Source organism: Larus michahellis, chromosome 2, assembly GCF_964199755.1.
Source record: "Larus michahellis chromosome 2, bLarMic1.1, whole genome shotgun sequence".
In the NCBI taxonomy this organism is placed as follows: Eukaryota; Metazoa; Chordata; class Aves; order Charadriiformes; family Laridae; genus Larus; species Larus michahellis.
The window spans coordinates 81,265,291-81,288,114 of record NC_133897.1 but is presented as its reverse complement, the minus strand read 5'-3'; the positions used below and the strand labels follow the sequence as shown (position 1 = coordinate 81,288,114).

General features: G+C 38.3%; 1 protein-coding gene across 1 annotated transcript in view; it reads left to right on the top strand.

The window, feature by feature from the left end:
• The window catches only part of LOC141739255 (cadherin-6), a 101,500-nt gene that overhangs the window by 66,691 nt on the left and 11,985 nt on the right, over positions 1–22,824 (top strand). Inside the window, exons 3-7 of the mRNA XM_074576146.1 lie at positions 9,567–9,861; positions 11,337–11,456; positions 13,482–13,649; positions 15,182–15,369; positions 16,838–17,091. Of these exons, the coding sequence (XP_074432247.1) occupies positions 9,567–9,861; positions 11,337–11,456; positions 13,482–13,649; positions 15,182–15,369; positions 16,838–17,091 (1,025 nt within the window). The remainder of the gene's footprint in view (positions 1–9,566; positions 9,862–11,336; positions 11,457–13,481; positions 13,650–15,181; positions 15,370–16,837; positions 17,092–22,824) is intronic.

Sequence of the window (22,824 nt, the reverse complement as noted above, 5' to 3'; positions counted from 1 at the left end):
TTATCTTTCTTACTGTTATACATTAGTTCAAAGAAAAGCAAGAAGTTTGACAAAAGAACATGAAATTCAAGGGCCCATATGTATAGAGATCAGACTTGACACCACAGTCTCTTGAGTCTTATAAATTAAAGACCTGTTTGTCTTTTTAAAGGCATACTTTGTAAATGCCTGCTATAATTGTGCTTACAGATAATAGGAAAAGGAGCAAATAAAACTGCATTACCACAAAAGAGCTCAGCAGCACTCAGCTCAGGAAAACATGGAGACACCTTTACCTAGTTTGCAGATTTGCTAAATATTCATTAAGATCTGATAACGAGTTGCCCCTAGAGAGAAGGGCCAACAGAATAAGGGACCTTTCTAGTTTGACACACTGCAGTGCGGGACAAAAGCTCTTGTGCCATTGTCCCTCTTTAATCACAATGAAGAGCAGCAGCAGTTGGAGAACCCAAGAGGGAAAAGAGTTGATAGGCCCTGGGCAATGTTGAAAGGATTGACACTTTCCAATTGATTTTTTTGCAGAGCTGATTAGCTGTGGCTGCATGTTTGCACTTCAGGTTAGAAAACCCATTTGTGATCTTGAAGGTTGTGTAATAAAGGTGTGAGTCACCAGAGCATGGATGTTTATTCTTAGCTTCATACATTTAAAATGAAAAACAGGTTCCCAACTACTGTTTGGGCAGCCTATTCCATAAACCAAGGACCACAACATCAGCCAGACTGTTGTCCCTGTCTATCTCAGGCTGTGCAGCCTCACATATAGCCCTCGCAAAAAGAGAACGAAGGGAGCCTTCCAGCCAGTCTGGAGGGTGTGAGCCTAGAGGCTCCAAAGTGGGAGCACTTCACCTCTTGTCTCTGGTCTAATGACAAATTCTTATTCCAGTGCCCTTTATACTCTATTTCTTAGTCTTCTCCCCCCACACACAGTGCCCTATACTCTTATTATAGTGTCTTTTCTATGTTTTGTTTGTTTGTTTTGAAATCAGATGCCGCCATCTTTCATTGTCAGTTTGCCTTTTGAGTACCCGGTTGCTTCTGAATCTTGAAATGTTCGTAGTGCCTTTTGGTCCATTCATTTCCTGAAGCTGTTCAGCAGCAGAAAACTGGGTTTTGGTTTCTCTTAGTGTCATTCATTTACAGGGAACAGAGTGGTACTCCTACTTTTGAGAGTGAATGAGAAAGATCACTGACATTTTTATACTCTCAAGAAACAGCAAGACAGCATCACCCTGGTGGGGGTTTTTCTAGGTGTATTTTTATTCCTCCTATAGTTCTTGATATCAGGACAATCTTTTTTTGCAGACGATACTGCTGTTACTGAACACTTTTATCTGACATCTAACTTTTTTCACTATTTATTTGCAGTAGTTGCAATTTTAGCATTTTTTCAATTTTTTTGAATGTCATGGAATTTTTTTGGTAAAAACCTCAGGGTTAGAGCTAAGAACCAGTACTTAGGTTAAAGGGGGCCCATAGAGGGCATTACTCTCTTACTCTTTTCCTGGTATACTCTGAGATGACTATTGCTGACCAGAATATCCTACAGGAAGAAAAGGATGCCCTAGAAAATGGAAGGAATAGAAACAGGATAAAAATGCAATGTTCTTGAAACAGAAGTCATTAAAAAAACCCTGAATACACACTGAATGACCATACATTAGAAACAGCAAGAGAAGGAGAAAAACTTGAGTGTTTTAGTCAGTCATGGGATGACAGGAAGATGCTAGTTCGATACGGTAATGAAAATGGCAAATGTTTGTACTCATTCTCTAATAGAGATAGGAAAATATGAACATAATTGTTCAAAGACCTGTGTCCATTCATACAGAAGGAAGGCCAATAGAAATGTAGCAATTACAGAAAAACGACTAGGATCATCAGCCCTTCATATCTGGCCTTCTCTTCACTGGCTCTTTTTGGAATCCACTTGACTTGAAAATGAGAGGCTGAGGCTGTAAACGGGATTCCAGCTGAGGACTCAGAAGTGCCTATTTTGCAAGTGAAGTATATAGGCTGGTAGCGCAGCAAAGAAAAATAGTGAGAGCATATGGAATTATTATCTATAAATGTTGGATGAGGAAGAATGTATATATGTGGGAGGAGGTTCTTAAAACAGAAAAACAATGCTGTCACAAGAACAGCACAACTAATCTGGGAAACAAGATTCTTCCTAATCACTAGAGGGGCAATTTCTTAACAAATAGGAACTGCGTACCTTTTGCACCTTTTTCTTCACTAGGCATAGTGGGAAGCAAGGAAGTGAAAACTGCATTAACAAACTGAAACACTCAGGAATCAGTCACACTGAGCCATATTCAGGTTTACTGTAGTAATTATAGTATAATAACTATACTTACTATAGTAAACTAATCACTTACTGTAGTTAACTAATTTAAGTATTCTATAAACCATGACATCTGTAAAGTCAAGAAAAGTGATGAACAATGAAGACTGCTGATTGCTTAGGACAGCAGATCTTGGGTTAGTGAGGAGATACAAAAAAGTTGGAATCTACTTTAAACGTCTGTTGTAGCATTCTAACAGCTGCTGTTTCTGACAGCTGTACTTCTGGAATCATGGTGCTGTCATCTGGTAAGGCTGGGTCTGTTTGCATTCCTTTTTTAATCTTCTCAAATATTTCTTTGTTGTTTTATTTTCTCTGAAAATGACAGAGCTTGAATCTTCAAACTCCAGCTCTCCAGCTCTTTTGAGAATGTAAAGTATAAATGTTCCTATAATTTTCAAAATGCTTTATATAAGAACAGAAAGGAATCGTCTTTTCTAGTTTCTCTAAACACCAAGAAAAGCTGGAAGCACTGTAGCATCTTTCTCCCATTGTCTTTTTTAGCATCTATCCTCCCATTTTTAACAGAAATTTAAGCTACATTTTTGAAACAGTGGTCCCTAAGGGTAGGTACCTAAGTCTTGACATAACCTTCCAGCTATCTGACCTCAGCAGATAACTAGCTTCAGCGCTTTAGCCTCTATCTCGCTCCACTGGTCTCCTCTAAATAATTTTAAAGTCCATTAACTGCTTTCAAATAAATTTTAGAGAGGAATAAAGGTGTCAAAACCACTGATTTCATACACAATTTGGAAGAACAGTAGCTGCATAATACAAATAAACCTACATTGTGCCTTGACTGTTTGGTCAGCTGGCTGTTCCGTAAATACACGTATAAGCTGCCACCAACCACAGCCCATGCTGTATTTTCTTCAATCAGTATTTAGGGAACATGAGAAGTAGCAACATTTTGCAGTCAAGAAGTTTTGAGAACACCGGCTGGAGCAGTCACCAAGTGGAGTAAAAACTTTGTTGCCGATTATTTGATGATATTAATATGTTGATGATATTAATGGTGTTGATTATTATATTAATTGAGGAGGTTGGTTGATGTTATGGGAATACAGAGCACCAGAAGAGACAGGGAAGAGTACAAGGTTGTTACTATTCTGAAATAGAAACTGTGTGCAATATTATAGTATTAGCAGTTTCATTTTGAATGCTTTAGTTTTTCTGAATGCTGTGACATTGCACTGTGTAACCTCAAGCAATATATGCGGTTGAATTTGTTCATAAACTCCACTGTTTGGATCTATTCAATTTGGAGTGAAATCATGTGTTATGAATACTGCTAAGAGTAAACCCGTGATTCTCTCGGTTAGCTACCTACCAATTGCCTGCTTACTATTTTAGTAATTGGTCTGTAGTTCATTATTTTGTTAGGAGGCAAAAATGTGACCACAGCAACCCCAGAATAGCAAGTTCTTCTTATAAATACAAACAAATAATAAGACACAACAGGCAGCTTATTTCTGGATAATTGTAGGTTGGTGGCTCAGTGTGTACATCCCAAGGTCGATTGACTTTGATCTTTGCAGAGGTTCAGTAACTGCTCTGAAATTCAGCGAGTAGGGTGTTATATTCACGACAGGAAACAGAATTTGGTCTGTAGGATGGATGGAAACCCATCTTACCCACCAAATTACTAGGTATCATAGCCAGCAATATGACATTAGTGGGAGCTAAACTGCAATTTACAGATGTCTTACATAACCTAAAGCCACTTCATAAATGAGATTAACTATGCTGTTTAAATCAGTTTTACAGAGTGAGGTAGAGGAGGGATGTTATTTTATTCTGGAGAATATCCACGGCCTGCAATTTCAATTTTTTGTAATTTAATTACCACAGCCATAAAAGTACATTTTCAGAACAACCTTGTTACACATATGCATGGTAGAATGCCGCTTGTCTCAACGTATTCCATTTAAACACACAAAAAAGTTAGCGCTTAGCCTTAACTGATTAAAATATATGGGATCTCACTTTCATTACATAGTTTTGGTACTGCTGTTTGCATAGTTTCGTATCAAGGTGAGTGTAGCGTGGTTAGAAAGGGGCCCTGAGGCACCGCCAGCTCTGACCGTCCCTGCCCAGCCCGCGGGGCTCCCCCCTCCTGCCCAAGGCCCAGCACCCCATGTCAGACCCCCAGGGCTCCCCTCCACCTGCCCAAGGCCCAGCACCCCCAGGGTGTCAGCCCCTGCCCCGGCGACGCCACAGCAGGGCCAGTCTCCAGCCCCCCACAGCCCTGCCCTGCCCGGCCATGGGCCCCGCTGAGCCGGGCCCACCTGTGGGCCCATGTCTGGCCTGGACTTGACCTCTCTCCATCCCCAGGGAGGTGCCCAAAGATGGGGGCTGGGGCTGCCCCAGTGTCCCCATCTGCACACTCCTGGCTGGGGCGGTGGGATGGGCCCTGCCTGCTGGGCCCTGCTGTCACCCACCCGGGGAGCCGCCATCCCTCACCTCTGTGCAGACACACTGACACTGCTTTTGGAAGTGCTGCCGACATTGTGGAGTATAGCTCCTGACTGTATAATGCCAGAGACGGGCAGTAATGGCTTGTGCAACTTAAAGCCAGTTGGATCTGCTGTTTTTGTGACGTATCATTTTGTAGTCTTACTGCAAAAGCACATGAAAGACATCCTTAAATTCTTCCCACATGCTTTGCTGAAGTAATTCCTGTGTGTGTAGCATAGCTCCAACTCAACATTTAAGACCCTGGTAAAATTTTCCTGCAATATTGTTTTAAAGTGAAGCTATCTATTGGAGATGAACACAAATGCTGTAAACATATTCATTCCAGAAATAAATAAAAAAATAATAAATGCTCACAGTACAAATACTTTGAGCACAGCTTTCCCTTGCCTTTTCCTTTACATTGAGCTGAAGCTTAGCACTTTCACAGAGCTCTGCCAGAGGAGGCTGCTCCAAACTGCAGCTAATTTGACAATAAAAACAACAACTCTCCTTTTAAAGTAATTATGTATGTGACAACAAGCAGAATGTCATATACAGGCGGGTAATGCTGCAGTCCTGTGTGCACTTTTTGCTGGAGCTGTGAAGTCTTCCCTGTTTTCAGGCAGCTGTATTTGAATGTTTTGGGCTGGGACATTTTGGGGGTGGCAGAAGAAAGAGTCTGGGCAGTTTTTATCTGACTGGAAGTCATTAAAAGCAGACCACATGGTTCACTTAACAGTGGTATTAAACTAAAATGAGTGGAAGTACGCCTAGGGCATAGTAAAATCTTCAATTTGTCGTTCATCCTCACCCTTAGCCAGTGATTGATGGACAATTTCACAAAAGTGTCCAGATTAGATTTTGAATGAATCAATTTACTGTAATATTAATACAGTCCAATTGCTGATGCATCTACTTTTTATTGCATAGACTTACTTCTTCACAATTATTCTTACCTTTGGGGTATTGCTCAGTTCAGTCACCAATTGAAACGAATGCCATTGAGTTCCTATGGAAATAAAAATATACCTTTATATGGAGTCCTAAAAACCTTTGGCTGAAGTAACTTGGTCTTGAGGAATGGTAATATGATACAGCCCAGATGACATGAGCACTGTGTCCCAAGACGTTTTATTGTATCCCGTGACTATCTGCCATGGTCCATTTATCTGACCAACTTTATGCAGTGGATAATGGACAGTCTTTTGCAACACTGGTTATCACACAGAGTGAAGCTTTAATATCTTGCATTGGCTAGGATCGGTCCTTGTAAAAGCATCTGCAGTGTATTTTATGCACATACCTCATCACAGCAAACTTCCTTTGCAATGAGGTGTCTGGGTAGTGAAAAATAACTTCAACTTAAAAGGAAACAGGGGTTGTTATTACTACTTATTTCATCCTCATAACCTAAGAATGGTGTTAAGTTTTATATACAAAACCATCAACTGTATTTTTAAGTGCATCTCACCTCCAGGCCCTTCTTTTGGCTTCAACTTGCACTATTTTTTTCTCCTTTAATTTTATTCCCAATTTATTTTTTTTCAATCTGGTTACAGTAGCAATTACCCCCTTTGTATAGGTCACACAGACAAAATATTGCTTCCAAGATAAACTGACGCTTAAGAGAAAATAAAACAGATGATTGTCTTTGCCTGGATAAAAACTTTTCTATCAAGCAAACAGTCAAGGAGAGATAACATAATCGAAAATAATAGATCAATTTTTTGTATATTTTCTTCACAAGTGAATGTTACAAATTTATCATCTATGAGAAGCTTTTCTAGACAACTGCTTGTTTTTTCTAATATATAAAACCATTATTTTTTTTTCTGAAAAGAAGGGAACAAAATCCAAACTATTTTGGCCCAGCTATTAAGCAGTTGATGCTGGTGTTTTGATATGGACCTATCCCACAAAAACCCTGATGGCAAGCAGTTAGAGAACTATCCTAGTTTACTGAAATCCAACAGATTCTAATCATACCTTTTGAGACCCTTTGTGAACCAGGTTCTTGAGGCCATACATGGTGACACACTGTAAGTTCACTGTTGGTTTGAAGACCAAGCACTCACCCAGCCTTAGCTCTACATAGTATATACTGGTACATAGAACATGACCTCCCCCAGGTCTCGCTCTCACAGTAAATAATCCACATACAGCAAGGCCAACTGAGCACTTAGTTTGTTCTGTCTTGCCTTAGGAAAGTTGTAAAAGTAAAGGTATTGAAGTTGGAAAGGATCTTGTCAGAGGGAGTGTTTATTTTCAAAAGTTAGTGCTTTTGCTGAAAGGCTAGAGATTGAACCTTGGATGAAGATCACCTCATTCTCAATATTGATGAGTCATTACAATGAGATATACTTTGTCTTGATATCCAAAGTTATAGTTAGTCAATCTTACACAGGTGGAGGAGGAATGGAAATTTCATAAACTATGGACTTGAAAAAATCACACAAGTTTCCATTTTTAGCTCTTTAGATGGTCTGGGCTAGGTAAATAATATTATGGAAGATAATTCCCAGTGGTTCCAGCACCTTTTCTAGCTTGACCTTTTTGCTACCTTGTTCATTGAAACCAGGTTTAATTAAAATGATGATAAAAGTGAGTTTGGGAGTTCAGCCTGTAACAAGTCTCACAACAGCACTATACCATGATTCGTGTGAATTAATGATAGTCTGTTACCAAGGGCTGTTTTACTCCCAATATGATACAGACAAAGTTAAAGAGGCTTTCAAGGAAAACAGAAGTTGATTTTTTTGATGTGAAACAATCATAAAAAATAAACGGTTTTGAAGACAAAATTCTTTTCATGCCTTTTTTGTTGCAGGTTGCCTTTGAGAATATTATACTCAAATATCCTATTGAAATTACTTCCTACAGTAGACTTCTAGTCTGACTTCTTAACAAGCAGGTCTAACAGATATTCATCAGAGGCTGAGGTTATATCTAATAAATTGTATAATTCCTCTAGGCCTTATGGCCGAGTGTATTGGCCAATTGAATGGGACTCAGGAGACCTGAACTCCATTCCAGGTTCCAAGACTAGCTTTCTGAGAAACTTCAAGTTTCTATGCTTTGTTATCCAAAACCAAAGCAAATGGTATTGACTCCTTTTCTGAAGGGTTTTGAAATCTGCTCATGAAAAGTGCAGCATGCAAGCTACTTATAGATATTCTTATTATCAAGAGAGACGGCTCTGTGCAAAATTGCATGGAATGTCCATTTTCTTCCTGAAGGAGAAAATTAAAAAGGGTGCCTCAGCACATCTGCTAATGATTAAACATGCTACAGTTCTGGTATTTTATATTTTTGGACATTTTTGGCATGTGTGGTGACAAAGAGTTTTGTCCTTAAAGGCAGACTTGTTGCATGGGGCATCCTTTCTGAAGGGACTATAGGTATAAGAGCACATGGTGGAGCACTGTGCCACCGAGTTGTGAGTAGGCTGCCAGCATAGCACTGCTCTGGGAAGAAAGTTGAAGGAAGCCCAAAACATTGACCGTATGGTCATGCTGGAGGCTGCCTTTCCAGCATGGTAGGGGCATACCCAGGCATTGGTAAAGTCTATCTGAAGATTTTCTATATTCTTTCAGCCTACAAATCTTTCTCTTCTATAAAGCGTGCCATCCAGCAATACTTTGACACATAGTCAACCAGGTATTTTTTTTCTAACTTGTATGCAGGTAAAGAGAAACAAAGAGCCGGTTGAGAAAGTCCAGCTCTCCTAACTCATAAACGCGTCTTTTCTGTGATATCGACAATTTCCAGGAATCTGCTACCTGATAGATTCATTTTTTCCCATTAATTTCATCACCTCTGCCCTGACTTTAGAAGCCATTTTAATGTTTCATTTCTTTGAATTTTTATTTTCTCTAATGTAACAACAAAATAAATCGTAGTTGTTAGCCTTGATTTTAAGGCTATGACGGGTAAATAAGCCTTTATCAAATGAACAGCCATAAGAGTATGATTTAATTGGTCATACCTTGTGCGTGGGCTAAGCAGCATTTCAAGAGATGCGGAAAATCTCATGGCAAAAAAAGCAGATTGTTTGGGCAGCTCACACTTTGTATGCGAATTGCCACTTCTTCCCTCTGCACCCACCATGTTTCACTTTGGTCCATGTCCCTTTGATAAGGCAACTGATCTTTTCATTGCCAGTACTGGAATGGTCTAGTATGCCTGCCTGCCTCTGCTCTTAGTTTGCCATATCTGTGAATGCATATGTTTATCTGCTATTCGTGTATGTATTTAGTATGCTATTATGTTGTGCACTGTGTGGTATATTGCATAATGTGGTATATTGCATAGCGTCTGTGAGAACAGAGCATACAGAATTTAAACTCAAGAAGTGGCTGGCCTGGCCACTTTTTAATTCTTTGCTTACTGCAATTCCAGATTCTAATGTTTTTCCACTGTAGGATCTCACTGTCCTACATATTCATAGGATTTCACCTAAGCCACTAGCATTTAGATCTCATTGATGTATGCTTAGCTTGGGAAAGTGATCTGCAGTTTCAGTTCATGGATTTCCTCAGGCAATTTCTTACAATATTGCAGACCATTGCAATTCCAACATCAAGACACAACTCTATCAATTCACTGCTTCTACTGTGGTATCATCTCATTTCCCAAAAGCAGTGTACAGCCTTCGGCTGGGTATTAAAAACAGTAGAGCATGTATCACGGTACCAGTTAAAGTATCTAAAATTGTGTCCCAATTATTTATTTTCCTTTCTTTTTTTTATTCCCATTTCACCACCAGCTGCATTCAGACCAGGATAAAGGCGATGGATCACTTAAGTACATCCTCTCTGGAGATGGAGCAGGAGACCTCTTCATTATCAATGAAAACACTGGTGACATCCAGGCCACAAAGAGGCTCGACAGGGAGGAAAAGCCTGTATACATACTCCGTGCCCAGGCTATAAACAGAAGGACTGGAAGGCCAGTGGAACCAGAATCTGAGTTCATCATTAAGATCCATGATATCAATGACAATGAGCCAATGTTTACAAAGGACGTTTACAATGCCAGCATTCCTGAAATGTCAGATGTTGGTAGGTGCTAACCAACAATTGTTTTCAGTGTCTGGTCTGCGTTCTTTCCGAGGACTTAATGAAGGGCCCAAAGTTTACAGGCACTGAATACAGACATCCGCTGTTTGAGTCTAGAGTAAAAGCACCTCTCACTCCAGGAAAACGGTGACAAAAGTTTGCTGGAATCAGAGGTGTCAGATGAGTGAAACCCACTGCCTCCGTTGTACCACAGAAAATGCAAGTTAATACAATCTAGTTTAGCTCACAGTGAAAGTGAGCTGAGCTAAGCTGTGTTACATCACACCTGTAAAGAATTTAATATGTTTTGTTAACATGATTTAGTAGCAGTGTAATAATATGGTAAACCATGGTCACCAAAGTGTGTCCGTACCATCCCTAGATCTGTTCAGCAGCCCTTCTTTAGTTCAGGAAGGTAAAAAAAATGGAAAAGTGCAGAAGTGGTTGTACATACTTCAGGAGCGAAAACTGTCACCTGAGTCAACTCATCACTGATTCTGAGATATGTCATTAACTTCTGATGACCTTTGTTGCTCTTTTCATGCAAAAGAAAAAAGCTCCAAAGTCCACTGAAGTCCGTTGAAATCTTTCTATTGATTTAAAATGTATCAAGCTGTAAGAATCAATCAATAAAAGAAAAGAAAATAGCTTCCTTGAAATATGATTTTAAGATTGGATCTTTTCCAGAGAAGCTGACAGGTTTTGATTCTTTGTCTCTGATTCTTAGGGAGGTCATTTTGATTTCTTTGTCAGAGAGCGATAGATGGTTAAACTGCAAGAAGCACATTTCTAATCTGAAATAATATCCAGGGAGAGAAGGAGTAATTAATCATAATCAAGAATGAGATTAAAATAAAGCTCAAGCAATATGAAAATAAAGACTTTGGGGCATACTCTCCTCTCATTCATGGGACTTGTCACATGGATGAAACCTCATCTGTTGAAGAGAGAACCTAATATTCATATTTTAATATGTGAAGTGATTACTTTATTCACAAATCTATTTTAAATGCCAAAACCTAAGCTCATTTTTTGTTTGTTAACACTTTGCCTAGGATTCAACACCATTTTCTTCCTTAGAAGACACATGAAAAAAACAGATTTACATTCCTATGTCAAACACCTTACAAGCATGAGTAAATTTGCAAAAGTATATTCTTGACCTAGATTCAGATTCTGAATGCCTTCAATATCTGGGGAAGGGTGAATTTCTGGTTTCTTCATAAGAAATATGATGAAGGATCTACATACCCAGCCAATAACTGTGTATTTTAATGAACTGAGAGTAAGCCAACTATCATTTTGCGTTTGTATCTATGTCCTTTGTGAACAAAGAAACTTCTACAAAGTAAGAATATCTCTAACTTTTTACCAGAAGTTTGACCTGAACCTGAACTATGCTTTTTCTACATCATAAACTGTCTTGGCCATGAAAAAAAAACAGGTGGATTTTTATTTTCTTTAATTTATCATTGCAGGTACTTTTGTTGTGCAAGTCACCGCAACTGATGCCGATGATCCTACGTATGGGAACAGTGCTAAAGTTGTCTACAGCATTCTCCAGGGACAGCCATATTTCTCCGTTGAATCTGAGACAGGTCAGGGGACCTTATCTGTCATTCTATGACAATGTCTGCAATTTAAAATGACATACTAAGCCAAGCTAGGACATATTAGACAAAAACTTCAAAGAGATTACATCTTAGTGCAAAATCTGACAAACTTAATAGAGCGATACATCTGTAAACATGACACCTACATTATTTTAATCTTACCCGCAAAATCTAATAAATGCAATTATTACCGGATGTGAACCAGTTTTCAATCATTTTTAACAAGCAGTGGGTACAGAGAATGCCGTGGATGCTTAAATTAAACCAAGTAGGTTGGCTTTCAGGAGAAAACAAGAAACAGGTGGGTGTGGAAAAAAGTCCCTAGTCGTCATAGATCTTCATAATGGCTAAATTAAGACTGAGGGTTTGTTCAGGTGGGTTTTTTTTCCTCCTCCTGCTTCTTCAAAACTTGCTTAAAGTAATTATAATTTCTGTACATCTGCAACATATCACTTTAATGCTAATTTTATGAAAGAAATCTTAATTAAGAATAATGATAGAAGAGGTAAAATTGGCTGTTGCGCTACACTAGAAGATCACAAATAGAATCCAAAACTTCTGAGTTCTGTTTTTGGAAGATGTTTAAATTATACACAGTGACTGGAATTTTTTATAGGCTGAATAAGAGACAGCTTTGGAACCTGTGCACGTAAAATGTACGAATTGTGGCTGACTGAATCTGCTGTACCATTGACTATCTGACTACACAGATGGTCTCTTTCCCAAGATCTATAACAGACTTCTCCAACAAGAAACAAAGGATCTCACGAAACTCCATTGCGATAGGTTGCTGGAAGCTGGAGAAATCAGTTCTTCTCAGCATCCTTACAGGAAAGGAATGGATTATCCCAGAGAATTAATCAGGTTTTAGCATTTTTTCTTAAATAAATCTTAGAAACTCAGGCAGGGAAAAGGAGGGAGAGATTAGATGTCTCAAAGAAAAACCTGAGGTGAAAAAACGTACATAATTCTGAAAAGAGGGAGAACCAAGATCAAAGAGAGCTTCCCTTCAAGCATAAGGTATTTGATACTACAAGCAAGGATTTTTGCACTGATGCACTCATTCTGACTTGGGCAGTACACTATGTGCTCTTCTATCTAGAGTTATAATAAGGATAATGTAGCTGAGAGTTCACCAGCCATAATCTTTTAGCAAGAGGATTGTATGGGACACAGAGGGGAAGCAAGGTAAGCCACAGGCTTGATCTTCCTGCCATGGAAATCAATTGCAGAACTCCTAGAGAGAAATAAGTCTCTGTTGAAGCTGCTGTGAATTTTGCTGTGGATTTCAGTGCTTGAATTTCACCCCTTTTGCCTACAAAGGAGTCAGTTCTTAGCCTAAAGAGACCAAGTGAGAATGCAAACATTTTGCTTCATGGTAAATCTGAATGATTGAATTTCAATAGGAGTTGGCCTCATAACTGATATTTGTGCCTTTGAAGAAGGAAGTGACTGGTAAAATCAGTTCAATCAATGCATAAATAGAAATATATACACTTGGGTGTGCTTGGATGCTCACAGTTTTCTTAACTAATTTCTTTTCTTCCGTTTAAAGTTGTTGTATTGCTTCTTTAATGATGTCTTGCTGAACTTAGATTTTTTTCCCCCACCACATCTGTCAAAATAAAAATATTGACAGAACAGGAGAGAAAAGATGGAGCACTTTATGATGAACAAAGAGCCTTTTTCCAGTTCAGTGAGAGACTTTAGCATGGAACTGAAAGGGGGCAAATAGTTATGTAAAATAACACTGCTCACAAATAGGTGGAACATCTTTCTGGGGATAATACTAATATTGTGTCTGTCACATAGGCAGCAGCCTGAGATATGATATGACAAGTCTGTAATTTAATGTGCCATCTCATAACAGTAAATATTTGTGTTGGGTGAAGTTTACTTATTACACAGAGATAGTTTTGTTCTTTAGGCTGTGGGGGTTTTTAATAAGAATTTACATCAAAGTCAGTACCTTACTTGTGAATTCACCCTCTTTAATTTTCATATTTTCAGGTATTATTAAAACTGCTTTGCTAAACATGGACCGTGAAAACAGGGAGCAATACCAAGTGGTCATCCAGGCTAAGGACATGGGAGGCCAGATGGGTGGATTATCTGGAACCACCACTGTGAACATCACATTGACCGACGTAAATGACAATCCACCTCGCTTCCCCCAGAGTATGGAATATTTGCATTCTATGTTTTTAAAGTAAAATGGACAAACATCTATTTTTAATTTTTCACCTCAGATATTGTTTCTGCTGTCATAAACTTACTGAGTATCAGACTTCCTTTAAGAAAGAGAAAGACAACACACAAGCAAACAATAGGATCATGCTAAGGTTAATTGCAGTAACTGGGAAACATATGTTTAATATTTTTACTCCTGTTGCAGTAGAAAGTCTGACAGGTGAATTAATGTACAGAAACATTATTTTTTCTGCCCATTAAACAGCTTTGGTTGATATAATCTATGTTTCTTGATCAATATTATTTCTATTAGACCTTGTTGTTGACTGCATTTTAAGATATCTGTTCTAATCTAACATATTTAAGTTTTGAAACATATTTAAGTACGTAAAATGATCCCAAGAGCAATTCTATTAAAATGAATACTTAACACCCAGGAAGCATTTGCCTCAATAGATTTTCCTATATTCTTTGCATACAGAAACAAAAGCACATACATAAATATACCAGATATTTCTGCCTATTTTCCTTCCTCTGTCTCAGATAATTTGATAGGTATCTGTATGATATTTATGGGAATCACTTGAGCCAGATCTCTTAGAATGTAATTTCTATTAATGACCACTCATGGCCATAAGTGATTCAAAGTGATTCAGTTTTCATCCACTTCTCTTTCCCTCTCTTTCCTTCCTTCTCTCTTTCTTTTCTTCCTTCTTTTTCTCTCTCTTTTTCTTCTTTTTTGCCTTGTCTAACCACTGCTCTGTGTGTCCTGTGTGTGTATCACAGTGTCAGTGTGTGTCAAAGTCAAGAGCAGCTGTTAGAGAAAATAATTGCAGATACCATCAGACAAATCAGCAAGCTTTGGCGGTTAAGTCATTGGGAAAGTTATTGGAAGCAACTTGTCATTTAAGTTCAAAGTCTGTTCTTAGCCGTGGGCAAAGCGTTTCCATTTAAATTAGAGCAACTTAAGAGAAAATATAGCACTTTGCCTCCAATGAGTTAATTATACATCTCTGGACGTAAGTGTCTTCAATATAAAAGCCAAAGATACAGCTTCATAATGCCAACATTCCCCAAGTAGATTTTTTGCAGAGGAGAATTCAAAGTAGCACATTATTAATAGGCATTTGGCTGTATTTGGTTTTAGTGTTACTAAGCTGCTTTGGCCTCTGGGAATTCTTAATATTTGTCTTTTGGCCTCAAGACATTTTTCATATACAATTTTGATATGGCCAACAGAGACCCATATATATATGTAGAAAGGGACACATGTTGCTAAAGATGCATGTATGTAGGAAAACAAAATGCCCATCCTTCGTACTAGAAAATAAATAGAAAAATAAGTTACTTCTATCCACATGAAAGTAAGGCAAAGGCTGAAGGCTGTTGCCCCAGGAAGGCCTGAAGACACAGCAACTCGCTAACTCATCCGTGCATGCCCAGCATGGACAGTGTGCTGAGAGACGGTGTCCAAAGTACCGTGAGACTGACTGACAAAATTTCTTCTCTGTCTGGTGTAGGCACATACCAATTCAGAGCTCCTGAGTCTACGCCACCTGACTCACCAGTTGGCAGGATAAAAGCTAATGATGCTGACGTGGATGAAAACGCAGAGATTGAATACAGCATCACTGAGGGGGATGGCTATGACATGTTTGGAATTACCACAGACAAGGACACACAGGAAGGAATTATAACTGTCAAAAAGGTACACATCTTCACACGCTTAATCCCAGCCTCTGAAAAACCAGTCAAAAGTTTAGCTAACAGATATTTGTTTTCCATTTTTAGTGTAACATGTGTTGATTATTAATTTGAATGCTGTGTATTAGGAATCTTTAAATAGCTGTGTAAAGTTTCTTTTACACAAGCAATAATTGGGGTTCTTCCTGTTATACCCTCGTTCACTAAACCGATGCACATATTTTGAAGGACTTCAGAGAGTAAATAACCTAGGGAGTGGCATAGGACTGAGAAAAAATTCTACAGTCTGAACATATCCACAGAATAACTCAAGGAGGCACCACCATCCGCCTGTGATTTTCTCCCTATGACGCTTACAGGATTTGCTCACTTTCTAGAAGGCACTGTATTAAGACCACAGAAATAATCAGTAACACTCTGCATTATCAGAATGTGTTGAATTGTATAGCTATAATGTATTAAAGTACATAGACAAACTTCGTTTGACACATTTTGTAAAAATGTAACGAATAAATCCATCAGCATGTTTTTGCTTTGGAAAAAAAAAAATCACAGTGCCCAGCTGGATCACAATGGACATCATCTACTAGGTTGCACATTAGCTGTCAGAAAAGGTTTGAGAAATATTGTTTACAGTGGGTTATCAGGCAAGCTTGATAAGGTTACAGATATCATCCTCCATCAGTTCAAGTTCAGTCATCACTGGATAGACATTGTGTAGATTTTCTGAACATGCACTTGCTTGTTGATATCAGTACGACACCTGTCTTTACTTGTTTTTTAGGAGATGCCTTCTAGGGGCTGATTATTATATCAGTCTAACTCTGTTTGCATTTCTGTCTGTTTCAAACAGAAGCTGTGAATCCTCTACAACATAATGGAAAAACGGGGTGACTACTCTCTCCCCACATTTCTCCAAGTACTGTAACAAAGAGTCGCTAAATGCTGCTTCTTCATACTTTTAACGGAGTGTGATATAGTCATAGCCTATCATAAAATCATGTTTTCCTTGATGGGTGGTCCTGGATGTCCAGACACCAGATGTCACAGTGTTTCATTTCAGTGATGGAATGCCAATATTTAAACAAGCAGCTCCTAGAAAATCTTCTCGCCTTTACTGTGTGGTGCTTAGGGGCAAGGAATAGACAAGAAAATATCAAAATGTCAAAAATGACAGAATAAAAGGCATGAAGAGTTAAGACTAATTGAGAAGGAAAGAATAATTGATGTTTAGGAGTTCCAGACATAGAATTCCCCCCAAAAGTGTTGGGTTTTTTTTCCTATACTGTATCATCAGTAGCATATAGCCCTGTATTTCTCCTTTCTGCTGGCATTTTAATTGCAGTTCAGTCTCCCGTTACCTAGCACAGGCCTCTCCATGACATCCCACTGTTCATTTGGCTCATCTGGCTGCAAGCCACAGTTATCCCCACAGACCTCTCAAACTTTTTTTTTTTTCTCTCTCTTACCAGGCATTGGATTTTGAAAATAAAAGCTTGTATATTCTGAAAGTGGAAGCTACCAATACTCACGTGGACCCTCGATTCCTCTACCTGGGGCCATTCAAGGACTCAGCTACAGTCAGAATTCAAGTGGAGGATGTAGATGAACCCCCTGTGTTCAGCAGACCAGCATACATAATGGAAGTGAAAGAAGATGTTCCAATAAACAGTGTAATAGGAACAGTAACTGCTCAGGATCCAGATGCTGCCAAGAACCCTGTCAAGTAAGCATAGACCATTTCAGCTCGTGCATAAATTTTTTACAGCTTTAATTTTGCTATTTCATGTCAGTACACTTTTAATAATGAAATTGTTCAGGTATGCTTAAATACGGAGGATTGTAGGTGGTAGATGATATCTCACACTTAAGCATATCTACGTATGTATGACTGTGTTTGCATGGCCCTTGCATCTTGAATTACATCCTATCGTCTTCAGTAACTAGTGTTTGTGGTTATTTCTACCATGGAAGAATTTACTGCAAAAAGAGCACTAAGAAGATGTTAGTGTTCTCCTTCCACCTTTAACATTTTCCAGTGCAATGCGATGCATCCTCTCGGCTATGTTACAGGGGGGTGATTCAGCAGCCCTTTCTTCTCCCATCCGTCCAGACCTGCTTAACAGAGGTCACATTTGCCTTCTCTAAACTGCAAGTAGAAATGCCTTAAAAGCAGATCATGTGCACACACAGACTCTGATCTCACTTGTAGCAGTATAAGATTAGTAAGATAAGAATCAATCTCATGGACTTCATAAATTACACTTGCCATGAATCAATAAACTAGTCTTAGAGGAAGTAGAGGAAATGTTAAGATTGGAGTAGCTAAACCTAAGCCTTCATTTTTTGTAAATTAACAGGTATGTTTTTTCAGTACATTTGAAGACATACTGGAATACTTAAGTCATATTGTATAGAGTATAAAAGAACTTTTAAATAAATTTAATTAAAGTTTTTTGCTACTGAGAAGGCAGTAAGAGGAGGAAATGAAAAATACAGCAATATTAAATCCAGGTCAATTTTCAGCACGTCTCTGGGTTGGGCATCTTGGAAATGCAATGGTAGTTTTAAGGTCAAAATAGAACAATACAGGTTTAATAAAAATCCAATCCATCAATACTTTGCAATTCTGCAAACAGCTATCTCTCATCAAGATTTCTTACAAAGTTTATGAGGCATAAATAAGTTTTAAACTCTCAGCTCATCTTGTGAGAGTGGTAAACATTATCATAATAATTTCCTAGATGAAGAAACTAAATCTAAACCGTTTTGGGCAGCAGCCCTCTCTGTCTTCAGTTTACATGCAATGCTCTGCATGTGAATTCCTGTTCAAGACTAAGCTTTGTAATTTTAATTGAGGTTTGATTTCATTTATATCATGACATGCAACAATTACATGGAGTTCTGAACTAGCCAAGCATAGTAACTTAAAGAGCAACATAATGTTTTGATGACTTTGGTGAAGCCCAGGGACCGAATGAACACCCTCTATAGCATGTCTTCGTGGGCATGCTAGCATGAAGATGAAAAATTGGTTGGATTGACACCCAGGTCCCTTGCAGTCTTCATATGAACCTGCTTTTTTGTATCTAATGGCACTGGAGAGTGAAGGGAGCGCTTCCCTTCTTCCCTCTGCTTCCCTGTGGTGATAACTACAACCATTTGCATTTCACACCAGCACCAGCTCCTAATTATAAGTGATTTACAGTGGATAGGGATTACGCTGTTCATTGTTGAGTAGTGCCTACTGGCTCTTTTCTATTAATTGAATGTGTGTGCTAAAACTTACCTATCTTTCAAAGGGCAGTTCTCTAATACAGTATAGGTACTTTGCATATTAATATATCAGATAATTATTGAGCAAAATTTAGCAGAGGTGTCAAAGTTGATGCAGTGCAGCAGAAAACTTGTCTCCTTTATACTCTAATAGCATGCAACAATCAAGGAGAAAGGAGAAGAAAAAGAAAAATGGTGAAGAGGTTAGAGTAATAGAAATAAACACAGCAAGAAGAAACATGAAAATCTGTGAGAGGGAAAGGAAATCAGCAGAGAGCAGTAGCTTGAGAGACGTTAGCTTGCAATATGTAATTTTATGGTGCTAATATCTTGGGTATCTCCTAGAATTTAGGGGCACGGGTTGAGTCTGCATCTTTTTGACAGGGGGATTTTTTTTTTTTCCATCATGCAATAGAGATGCTAAATGTGATTTTCACCCTGAGCTTCGGGGAAGATGCAATTAGACTGTATATATATGACTTGTCACTTGCTTGTCAATTTTTCTTGACGGTTAAAAATAAAATCTTTAGACACTTGATATTACAATGAAAACCTTCCATTTTCTCCTCTACTCGAGTGAAGATTTCTCTTTTTAAACAAACCGAGCCCTAACTCTGTTAGATGAAAGCCCCTTTGATCTTCCATTAAAGGAAACCTTCACAATATCATTATGAAAATGCATTATGAAAAATTCACGCATACATCCCTTCCTGACCCACAAATCTTCCTGGCTTGTGGTTACATTAGACAGCAAGCTGCTGAACATCAGAAGACAATGAAGCAATAGCAAAATACGAAGCGGATATCTGCCCTGGTTGTAAGAGTGCATAATCGTTCATGACCTGTGCATTGGTGGAGCTATATTTCATCAGTCCATCCCTTATAAGTAAGCTTTGCTGTGACATGGCATTAAGAAAATACAAATATACACCAATAGATGTTTGGCTATATTTGAATATGCATCTATATGTAGCAACATTAATACACTCCTGAGTAACACTCTACTGTCCAGCTGTGTTATAAAAAAAAGTTTTGCATTCTTCTTGTGCTTGATCTAAACAGAAATATTATGAACCACTGCATACTAAAAAAAAATAATGCTTCAACTGGCACTGCTGTATTGTACATCAGATCTTTTTAAATTGCTAGTTGAGTTTTTTTGCTATAGTAACTCCTCAGAGGCATAATGAAGTTCATCAGTCACTGGAACTGTCTCCCTGCTGTGATTTGATTTACTAAAGTATCCCAGATGAAAATGATCTGCAAACAAATGTAAGGCTTAATTTTGTTTGTGTATTTTACTGACAACATATTTGCATGTGTTAGATTCTCTCTTTCACCCTCCCCTTCTTCCTGTTAAAGTACAAGGAGAGACTGGAATCTGCATAGATACCTTTTAACTGCTCTAGCTTGCCAATTCCTCAAGGTTTGAAAGGGGTGAAGTCCTGAAATCTGACAAATACACACCAGTAATTTCATTAAATAAATGTAAAAATGAGTTTTATGTTGTCTGCTTAATTCTTACTAGGCTATGATCCATAAGTCAGAATCACCACCAATTCAACGTAATTAACAGCTAGTGATCAAAAGAGACTGGATTATACAAACTGAGAAACAGAAGTGACAGTCTAGCTTATTAAAATCATCCTTCTAGACCAGGGTTAACGGTATAATTAGAATATATTTTAACTGCATTGACCTTGTATGTATTTTCTTTTCAATATGAAGAAATAAAATTAACATATCATTAAGAAGCTGTTTTCTGGTTGTTTGTTGGACTGTTTGGTTTGGGGTTTTTTGGGAGTTTAACTTTCCACTGTACAAATGACTGAATATACATACAGTTTTACAGGGACTTATATTTCAAAATTCTAAATATCTTGAAGAAGTCCTCAATGTTACAGCTCTGATAACCTTAAAAAAAGTCCAGAAAATATTTTTTTTCCTTTCTTATAGATACTGTACCACAGATTTAATTTGGGAAATCTTACAAAGTAAGATAGTGATTACAATATGCCAAGGCATTAAAATGAGTTAAGGCAGTAAGATATTTTAAGTCCATTCATAATATGAAGCGTGAGTGAAAGCATAATTGAAGAAAAAAAACAACGCATGGACAACTCACGCCTCAAGCTAGTTGCTTAGTTAAATATCTTGCTGAATAAGAGCCTGAAACATACTGTTACAGCTGGTTGGAACAGCTAATCTATGAAAAATCCTGATATTTCATTTCAAGTAGGAATGCAAAATATAGATTTACTGCAAAATGGAAATACCAAAGTATTTCAGCTGAAAGATATGGAAATGAGCTACAGAATATCTGAAAAATAATTGAATTCACAAAATACCAACATAATACCATATAAAAGCCCAAATGGATGAAAGTTAAAATGAAATGTTTACCATATCAAATACTTACTTTGTCAAAATATAAGAGAGTCAGACCAGTTCGTATAAACTTGTTTCCATCAAACGTTTCAGCTAAGTCAACAAATTCACATGTGCTATTTAGATTTGGACAAAACAACACAGCTCGCTGAAGCTGTCCCATCAATCAGCGCTGCCTATTACGCACCTTCTCACATATTCTTTTCAAGCCGATGGTAACGTTACAAATGCTGCATAAAGGAACTAGGTTAGTGACACCACGGCTGACTTCATGCAGCTGAAGTTGTGGTACTGTTACCCAAGTGACAGCACGAATGAAAACTAAATGAGCTCCTGAAAAACTAGTAAGATGTGCCTGCGCAAATCCTACCCAAAAAAAAGCTGTCTTTTTGTGCGAGTACCTTTGAAACTCATTAGATTGTTTCCATAGGAATTTAATGCCAAAAAAGAAAAACAATTTAGTGCAAATAATGAATACTTGCTATAGTCTTGTTTAGGAAGGTAGCCTACACTAAAATTCTCATTTTAGAGTAAGACCAGTATAATTTTCTGTGGATATTATATCCCTTTTCTTTACTTGCAAAGAAGAATTTAAAAAAAAAAAAAAAAAGCAGTTACAAGAAAATTAGCAAGTTACTTCATTTTAAACTTTTTTCAGAATGACGTGTTTCAACTGGACTCTGTTATTCCCTCCTTTCTTCCATGCAAGGTCTTTCTCAGAAGTCAAGAGACACTGCATAGGCACTGGCAAATCTGTACAGAATAGGGGACGTCACGCAGCTGCTCCTGGGGCAGAGCAGGGAACAGAAATTTTTCTTCAGCCTCGGCATTCCCCTTAGTTCTGTAGTGGCAGTGAACTCTGCCAGTCATTCTCCCGGCCCAGTTTTCATCTGCCTGCGTACCAGCTCAGCCCTATCTTTATCCTCATCTGGACACAAGGGACAGTAGTAGCTGCCTTGTCTCCATCGTCGTGGCCTGCAAGGAGACCAAGGGAGCACACTGGGCTTCCTAAGGCTCTGTCCTGGATGGTACATGAGCACACATTCGGGCTTGAAACAAGAGCAGAATAATGCAGTTGCATTCTTGCTTTAGCAACATCAGAGAGAAATTTCTGTCAAAACCTCCATAATTAATTTGTGCAAGAATTTTCTCTTCATGAGAGATGGAACCAAGTCATGGCATTTGGATCAGGGTGGTAGCACCCTCTTCCGTGAACTGGAGAGTTCTGCTTTTGAAGTTGGATTCAGTTCAGCAGAAAAAGCAAAAGATCAGATTGAAAATTTGCATCTGTATTTAGACTCTGAGCTCCTCCAGAGCTTCTTAGCATTCATTTTCACATCTAGATGCCATCAAGCAGGGCTGAGCATCTTAGTTTTAATGAATTACAGCAAACCTTTAGGTAATATGTGCCGTGGAATAATGAATCTCTGTTCCATGCTGACTCGTTTTTGGGGGACAGTCTTTTTAAACGCCAGGAAGTGAAAGGCAGAAATGCACCCCAGCTGTCAAATTTTATATCAGAAATGATTTGGAACAGCTGAGATATCAAACCATAAAAAAAGGGTTTTATAATGGAAAGCCAACTCAGCCTTAAAATAAACTTCATATCTTTCAGGACACAGACTTCACATTTCCCACTAAAAACAAAGCTTTGATGATTCTCAGAGGTATGTAAATTCTGCAGTAATTCATTTATTCAGTGACAGTGCTCCACCTTCTAAATCAAAACTCCAATGTGTCATTATCCAGTAGCTCAGAACTAGCTCTTTGTGTGAAGACTCTGAAGCCTGTGCTG